The following is an 8,526-nucleotide window of genomic DNA, read 5'->3' as shown; positions in this document are numbered from 1 at the left end:
GATATTCAAATCCGAAGATCAATACTGCTTATCTAATAAATTTAAAATAAAATAAAGAAAAATATCAAGTAAAACAACATGAAATGACATGAAAGAAATGTTACAAAAAATGATATGACATAATATATAATAGAATTGAAACAAGCGATATTCAGTCTTTGTGTAAACGGAAGACAGTATAAGCTAACATTTGAAAATGAGAAGTAAAGATTCCTCTACTAAGCTTTTAACTAAACTGAGTTAGACAAAACGACGAAAACAAATTACTCTTAACAAGAGCTAGAACACTAGCATAAGTCTGGTAACTGATTGACAACCTCAGGCGGTTGCTTTGTCAAGTAAGAAGTGAAAAATACGCACACTGCATATAAGTCTGGTAAATGGTTGACAATCTCAAGGTTTGCTTTGTCAGAATTAAGGTTTTTTTTAAAGTACGCACGCTACTTACATGTCTAGTAAATGGTTGCCAAGCTGAGGTGGTTGTTTTGTCAAGCAAGAATTAACATTTATAAAAATAAAAAAAGATACGCACACTACTCATAAGTCTGGTAAATGGTTGCCAAGCTGAGGTGGTTGTTTTGTCAAGCAAGAATTAACATTTATAAAAAATAAAAATAAAACGCACACTACTCATAAGTCTGGTAAATGGCTGACAATCTCAGGGTTTGTCAGAATGAAGTTTAAACAAAACGTACGCTCGCTACTCATAAGTCCGGTAAATGGTTGCCAACCCAAGGCGGTTGTTTTGTCAAGCAAGAATTAAAATTAAAACAAAACACGCACACTACTCATACGCTCGTACGTCTGTTAAAGGTTGCTACGACGTTTGCTTTGTCAAGCAAGAAGTTAATAATAATATTAATAAGGATATTTATATGGGGCAAACCCTAAAACAGTTCTTAAAGCCTCACAAAACACACATAAATAAATAAACAATAAATAAATAAATAAAGTTAAAAGTAAATACGCACACCAGTCATAAGTCTGATAAATGGTTGACAACCTCAAGAGTTTGCTTTGTCAAGCAAGAAGTTAATACTAATAATAATGAGGATATTTTATATTGCGCAAATTCTAAGAGCCTCACACAAACACACATAAATAAATAAACAATAAATAAATAAATAAAGTTAAAAGTAAATACGCAAACTAATCATAAGTCTGGTAAATGGTTGAACAGCTCAGGCTTTCCCCTTGCCCAGTATGAAGCAGACGCCAGCAACAATGGCCAGGATAAAGGCCACAATGGTCAAGGCGAAGGAGTAGCCAAAGTCATCAGCCCCACTCTCTCCCGCGTACACAGCAAACTCAATCAGAATGCAGACGGCTGAAAAGGTAATAATCATTGTATGAACTGCACACAGAGACACCGACACAGACAGAAACACAGCCGGACAAACAGACACACAAACACGCAGTCGAACACACTCGCACGCGCATGCATACACGCACGCACACGGACGCACGCAAACACCCACACGCAAGCACACACACACGCATAAACGCACGCACGCACGCATGCACGCACGCACACACACGCACGCACGCACGCACGCACATACGCATGCACGCACGCACTCACACAAGCGTACGCGCGCACACACACACACACACACACACGCACAGACAAACACACACACGCACACACGCAGACAAACACTCACACACGCACGCACACACACACACACACACACACACACACACATACACACACACACAAACATATACAATGGCGAATAAAAACAGGTAAGAAAACAAATGAATTAAAAACAACTAGTCACCTGCGACAAATGCCAAGATGGCGGCGATGATAGGTAATTTGTCGAATTCCATGAACAAAATCAAGATCCCCACCACCAGACATCCCACCAGCACTAGAACTCCGATGATTCCGAATGCTTGGCAGGCTTTATTCCAATCTGAGAGATCATACAAATAATACATTAAAGGCCCAGTCTGCCTCAAATGGTTAACAGAACGATTTAAATCTTCTCACGAAAAAAGCAGTTCTAACCTTATGGAACACACCTGCAATAGCATTTAACAGCATTAAATGACAGTTCGTTTTAATGGCTATTTAGCTTGCGTAAACCACACACCATATTTCGTGGTTTATTTTACCCCTTAACCATCGTGGACCCGTGTGATGCACTTTCCTTTTTTTCGCAATTTAGTCGTCACTTTGTGATTTCAATGCGACTCGCGGTATCTGCAATAGAACTTTATTGTGTGGCTTTGAATCTAAAATGCAACGATTGCGAGTCACACGAACTTGTACGCGGCGGTTGGCTTCAAAGAAGCAAGCGATATGCAGAACATTCGTCTGCTTTGGAAAACACGACCTTGCGTGACGGCTTCCGGGCTCCCTTTTTTTTTTAAAGCTTTCAAAACTTCGAGTTGTACTGATTTTGTCTTGATTACAAAAACATGTTTTTATGATTTAACCTTTGCCGGTCGTCGTGGGTCCGTGTGGACCCAGAAGGGTGTTTATGAGCTTTTAAGAATGCATCAGACACTCAAAAAGCTCTTATGTCCTGAAAGATCATTGCATTTCAGCGAGAAGTAATTAAAAAAACAAAAAAGATCAAATTTAGACGACACACGGAAGACATCGTGGGGCCGTGCGGACCCATGTTTCTCAAGCTGAAGGAACTTACATAAAAACTGGGGAGAGAAGTTACAAACCCTCAGCTATTGGCTCTAAACATTATTTTCTACGATCTGTTTAATTTTGGAGTTAATAAGAAAGTCGCGTGGAGCGAAATTAATACATAACAATGTGGGTCCACACGGCCCCACGACGTCTACAAAGGGTATTCACGTGTTTCCCTTTTTTTAAAAGCTTTAGTCCGCACGGTAATAATTACATTAATAATTTAATTTAATTACTTCTCGCGGAAATGTAACCACGGCGTCTACGGAAGGGCATGGACGTTTTTGCTTCTTTGGAAAACATGGGTCTACGGAAGGGTATGCATCTGTTTCCTTTTTTGATAAGCATGGGTCCGCACGGCCCCACGATGTCTTCCGTGTGTAGTCGATAACCCGGTCGGGCGAAGGTTAAGAATGTTTGTGTAACAAGCTGTCAATTTATTATTTAGATTTTAAAAGTTAGTTGTAGCGCCAAAACGAGGCGTCCGATTGTGCTTGAAGACAATCTGGCTGGCCGCGCTAAAATAAATTCTAAAATGAAAAATGCTCGCTCTTTACGGAGGGCGCCGATGATGTTCTCAAGCGGTGAGTGTTTAAACGAAAGGGTGTTTGTAATGTGTGTAAAAGCCTGACAGTGTCTGTGACCAGAAACTGATGGTTTACGTGAAGCTGTGTGTGCCTTTAATAATGAACAGAATAAATCTTCTACTCCCCTTCGCTCTTCTTCTGACCCTTATCGTGTATATATATATATATATATATATATATATATATATAAATCCTAAAGCCTCCTTAGGTCGACCAATTGTCGACCTAAGGCCCCCATTTTACAACACTTTCGATTTAGGTCGACCGAAAATCGGTCGACCTAAGGTTTGGCCCCTTTTCTGCAATCCCATTGGACTGACAGCATCGACCCTATCGCTATCGAGAAGACAGTGCCCAAAGTGTCTTGTCTGTAAATGGCATCAATTTGGGATTTACCGTTTAGGAAAAAAATCAAAAAGTAATTTTGAGACTTATGTTGACCTTTGGAAAATGGGGTCTTTAGGGCAACTATGATAAATTGTCAAATATATTTTTATCTGAGAGTGTTCCTTGTAAAAAAAATGAGATTTGTGGGAATTTTGTTTTACTCGAAATAATGAAATACGTATCCCATTCGTGCTTCTTCTCGTTTTGCGAAACTTGTCTTTTGTGAAAAGATACACAATTCACACTATGAGCCATCACGGATCCATTGATCTTCAAATGGTTCGACCACAGTCAGACGAAATTTGACCTGCCGCCCTCATCGGAGATGTGAAAGGACGCCATTTTTTCTGATGTGCTCTGCTGGTAAACAACTTTTGATGACTTTATTTGATTGTTTTGCAATGTAAAATATATACGTAAGTAATTTGAAATACAATGCTGATCATAAGCCTGATTTTTACTTTCCACATCGCTCTCTCCACAACTCAGTCGAGTCAGTGCTGAGTGCTCTGATTCTGAACATTCGTTACATTGTCGAAGCGACGAAGGTGAACTTTCTGCGCATCGATTTCTTTCGATGTAAGCTTAAATTGTAAGCGTTTAGTCTACCAACCCGAAGAACACATTTGCAAATTCGAGTAAAATATGTCGTGTGAAAACGTTCAGAGTGCTGTGTTTCATTTGGGTCTATAGAGTATAGTTTCTCACTCTCAGGTCACAGTGCAGCGAGTGCTGAGCTGCATGCTGACTTGTCAGTGACACTGACTGTCACTATAATGTCAGTGTTACAGAAGTTCAGCCACTGGTCATGGAAAATTAAAGTGTATTTATTGGTAAGGGAATTTGATAAACTTTTATGGGTTGATCTATGAACACTCCAGATGAAAGTCTTTAAACCGAGTCAAAATTGATGTGAACAAAAACATTCATTACTACAAAATTCTTCAAGTTCAACCGAATAAAACAAAAACCAGCACCCCTTTGTCACATTTGTGTTGGGAACACACTGACCACTAGCAATATCTGCAACTTGATAAGATGGTCACATGGGGGGGGGGGGGGGGGTGGACATGCACGTCTAGGCAACACAAAATCAGGGTTCCACACAGGCTCTGAGGTCAAGGGTATTCATACCCTTTCACCATAAAAGTAAAGGGTTTTCATACCCTTTCCTGATTGATCAAAGGGTATGGCATGTTGTCGGCGACTCTGTGTATTGCTTTGCTGTTTTACCAGGTTCTTGCATGTGCATGATGTCAATGTGTGCAGATTGCATTGTCAATTTGAGAGTGCTTTGAATAAAGGAAATAATTTATGACCATTGGGAAATGTCATATGTGTAAATTCTTGCTTGTAGCATTACAATAAGTGAATAACACCATTTATCTAATACAGGTCTATGATAACACTTAAACATTTACAGCAATTACCGCGGTATCAAAACACTAGTCAGAGGCTGAGAGCTTTCACAAAACGAACAAGTAAACTGGCTTGAAATTCTGAACAGTAAACTTTTATTAATAACCCAGAACCCAGCCACCAACTGACAATTATGAGTTTACCAGTGCAGTGCCACAGTTATTTTAAGAGTAGGTTGAAGACTCAGTTCTTCCCGTAGCTGGCTGCGACTTTCATGCTCGACGTGATGTGCTGTGCCCCAAAAGACATTCTTGTGCTGTGCTCTGTGAGAGGTGTTTTCTTTGTGCTTAATATTATTTTGTTCGACCTAGCTATTGATGTGTACATTGTTGTTAAACAGTTGTTTGTTTACCAGGGTTTGCTAGTGTGTGATAGGGTTCGTGTCCGTCTGAAGATGTTAGTTTCTTTGTTAGTCCTGTGTTGACAACTCTTCGACAAGCGCTTAGAACTGTACCCACGGAATACGCGCTATATAAGCTTCATATTGATTGATTGATTGATTTTCCCCCAAAATTCAGGGTAATGCTATGAAAAGTCAGTTCAGTTCCACAACAACAAGAATATTATTATGAGTATCAATAAGTTTGAAATTATTTGCCTGTTCAGTTGTTGGTTACAAATTAACAACACACCTATCAAGTGCCTGTTGAAATTCACATCTGCAACACACTTGTGACTGTGTCTCTCCACAACAACAGTTCAATCTAAGTTTCAACACACTAAAGCGTGGCATCATTGAAAGGGCGTTGCAACTGTATGGCTCTAATAATTATTACTCTGTAACTCAGTCTTTGGGTGAAGTCTTGGTGTTTTGTTTTGCAAGTCACAGCCACTGTCAACAGATTTCCTTAGTTTTCCTCATGGCTCCGTGCACTTGCAATGCCGCCCTTCCAGTGATGTCACGCTTTAGGTCAGTGCCTACGTGTTTAATCATCATTTTGTTAGGCCAGTCTCTCCACTGAGAGTCGGTTCCTTAGCTTTGACTTCCCCCGGTTCTGTTGACTAAAGCCTCTCTCACAGGGTACAGAAGTGATTGGAATGGTCAAGAGAATGTCACCAAGCATGCTAAAATCAGGTATCGCAAAAATGCAAACGTCAAAGTTCGTTGTTTTGGATCAACTGCAACAGGCTTTCTTGGTCGTGGCCTTTTCAAACACAAAGTCAGTGACAAAACTGATCGTCTGCAAACTTGCACGCTCGCGGTCTTCGCGGAACCAACAGAACCGAAAATAGCGGAGGGGAAGTAACTCTGGTCACGCTGACAGCGCCGACTTCCCGGAGACAGTAAAACACGTGTCGAGATCGCCGGTGAAGCTTTCCGAAATTAGTCTCCCGCGAAAAAAAAAACCAAAAAAACCTCGAGCGTCGCATAACCAGTCGTACCGTTTGTAAAACGATCAAAGTCATACCCTTTTGCCTTTCAAGTCGTACGTTATTATACCTCTTGGCAAAATAATTGTTACTTACCGACACCCTTTCAAAGAGCGTCTCGTACGTGATTTGGGGGGGTCAGAGGGTATAATACCTCCAATTTTACGTGATGTGGAACCCTGCAAAATATGTTATTGTGTATGATTTTTTTTATCCAGATACTTGCGGCAAAAATGGACTACTACCCTCATTACACCAGAGGTAGGAGGATGTGTGGTCCTCATGGCTTTACGCAATAATTCAGGTAAGAAAAGCTAAGACAAAAACTTGCATGAATTATTTCCAGTTAATCAAAGTGACTACCTTAACCTTTAGCCTGCCCTTCAGAGCCAAAATGAAGTATTGCCAGTCATAGTATCATAATTATGACTGGCAATACTTCATTTTGGCTTTATTATGAGTGGACTTACTGCTGTTTGACTTTGGAGGGCAGAGCTAGAATGGACACTTTCCTTCGTCGCTTTGATGCGGATGTAATGCCTTCACTACGGTTCTTGCCAGACACAGCTTTTTGATCTGATGAGGCCCCCACCTGTTCAATTACACATTAAGTGATTAACATGCTTCCATTTGAAACTTCGAAGTCTTCATCGGGGATTGACGCCCGACAAAAGCTAATTGAAGCCCGACGGAGCGAAGCGACGGAGGGCTTCAATTACTTTAGACTTTGGGAGAGCGTCAATCCACGATGAAGACCGAGAAGTTTCAAATGGAAGCATGTTAATGTTATTGTAATTGAATGTCAGTGTTACAGAAGTTCAGCCACTGGTCATGGAAAATTAAAGTGTATTTATTGGTAAGGGAATTTGATAAACTTTTATGGGTTGATCTATGAACATTCCAGATGAAAGTCTTTAAACCGAGTCAAAATTGATGTGAACAAAAACATTCATTACTACAAAATTCTTCAAGTTCAACCTAATAAAACAAAAACCAGCACCCCTTTGTCACATTTGTGTTGGGAACACACTGACCACTAGCAATATCTGCAACTTGATAAGATGGTCACATGGGGGGGGGGGGGGGGGGGGGGGGTGGACATGCACGTTGAGGCAACACAAAATATTTTTTTGTGTATGCTTTTTTTTATCCAGATACTTGCGGCAAAAATGGACTACTACCCTCATTACACCAGAGGTAGGAGGATGAGTGGTCCTCATGGCTTTACGCAATAATTCAGGTAAGAAAAGCTAAGACAAAAACTTGCATGAATTATTTCCAGTTAATCAAAGTGACTACCTTTAGCCTGCCCTTCAAAGCCAAAAACCGGCACGGTTGGCCTAGTGGTAAGGCGTCCGCCCCGTGATCGGGAGGTCGTGGGTTCGAACCCCGGCCGGGTCATACCTAAGACTTTAAAATTGGCAATCTAGTGGCTGCTCCGCCTGGCGTCTGGCATTATGGGGTTAGTGCTAAGCCTGGTTGGTCCGGTGTCAGAATAATGTGACAGGGTGAGACATGAAGCCTGTGCTGCGACTTCTGTCTTGTGTGTGGCGCACGTTATATGTCAAAGCAGCACCGCCTTGATATGGCCCTTCGTGGTCGGCTGGGCGTTAAGCAAACAAACAAACAAAAATCAAAGCCAAAATGAAGTATTGCCAGTCATATTATCATAATTATGACTGGCAATACTTCATTTTGGCTTTATTATGAGTGGACTTACTGCTGTTTGACTTTGGAGGGCAGAGCTAGAATGGACACTTTCCTTCGTCGCTTTGATGCGGATGTAATGCCTTCACTACGGTTCTTGCCAGACACAGCTTTTTGATCTGATGAGGCCCCCACCTGTTCAGTTACACATTAAGTGATTAACATGCTTCCATTTGAAACTTCGAAGTCTTCATCGGGGACTGACGCCCGACAAAAGCTAATTGAAGCCCGACAGAGCGAAGCGACGGAGGGCTTCAATTACTATAGACTTTGGGAGGGCGTCAATCCACGATGAAGACCGAGAAGTTTCAAATGGAAGCATGTTAATGTTATTGTAATTGAATGTCAGTGTTACAGAAGTTCAGCCACTGGTCATGGAAAATTAAAGTGTATTTATTGGTA

The 8,526-nt window shown here is 41.0% G+C and overlaps 1 protein-coding gene and 1 long non-coding RNA gene across 2 annotated transcripts in view; both read right to left on the bottom strand.

Moving 5' to 3' along the window:
• Nucleotides 1–8,526, bottom strand: part of LOC138980145 (uncharacterized) — a 431,218-nt gene that overhangs the window by 356,997 nt on the left and 65,695 nt on the right. The window lies entirely within an intron of this gene.
• Nucleotides 1–8,526, bottom strand: part of LOC138980094 (uncharacterized) — a 35,746-nt gene that overhangs the window by 184 nt on the left and 27,036 nt on the right. Inside the window, exons 2-3 of the mRNA XM_070352897.1 lie at nt 1,782–1,919; nt 1–1,327 (exon numbers count right to left, since the gene is read on the bottom strand). The exon at nt 1–1,327 is cut by the window's left edge and continues 184 nt beyond it. Of these exons, the coding sequence (XP_070208998.1) occupies nt 1,182–1,327; nt 1,782–1,919 (284 nt within the window). The 3' untranslated portion in view covers nt 1–1,181. The remainder of the gene's footprint in view (nt 1,328–1,781; nt 1,920–8,526) is intronic.

This window comes from Littorina saxatilis, linkage group LG11, assembly GCF_037325665.1.
Source record: "Littorina saxatilis isolate snail1 linkage group LG11, US_GU_Lsax_2.0, whole genome shotgun sequence".
Classification (NCBI taxonomy): domain Eukaryota; kingdom Metazoa; phylum Mollusca; class Gastropoda; order Littorinimorpha; family Littorinidae; genus Littorina; species Littorina saxatilis.
The sequence above is the reverse complement of the archived record's forward strand: the minus strand, read 5'-3'. Positions and strand labels throughout refer to the sequence as shown.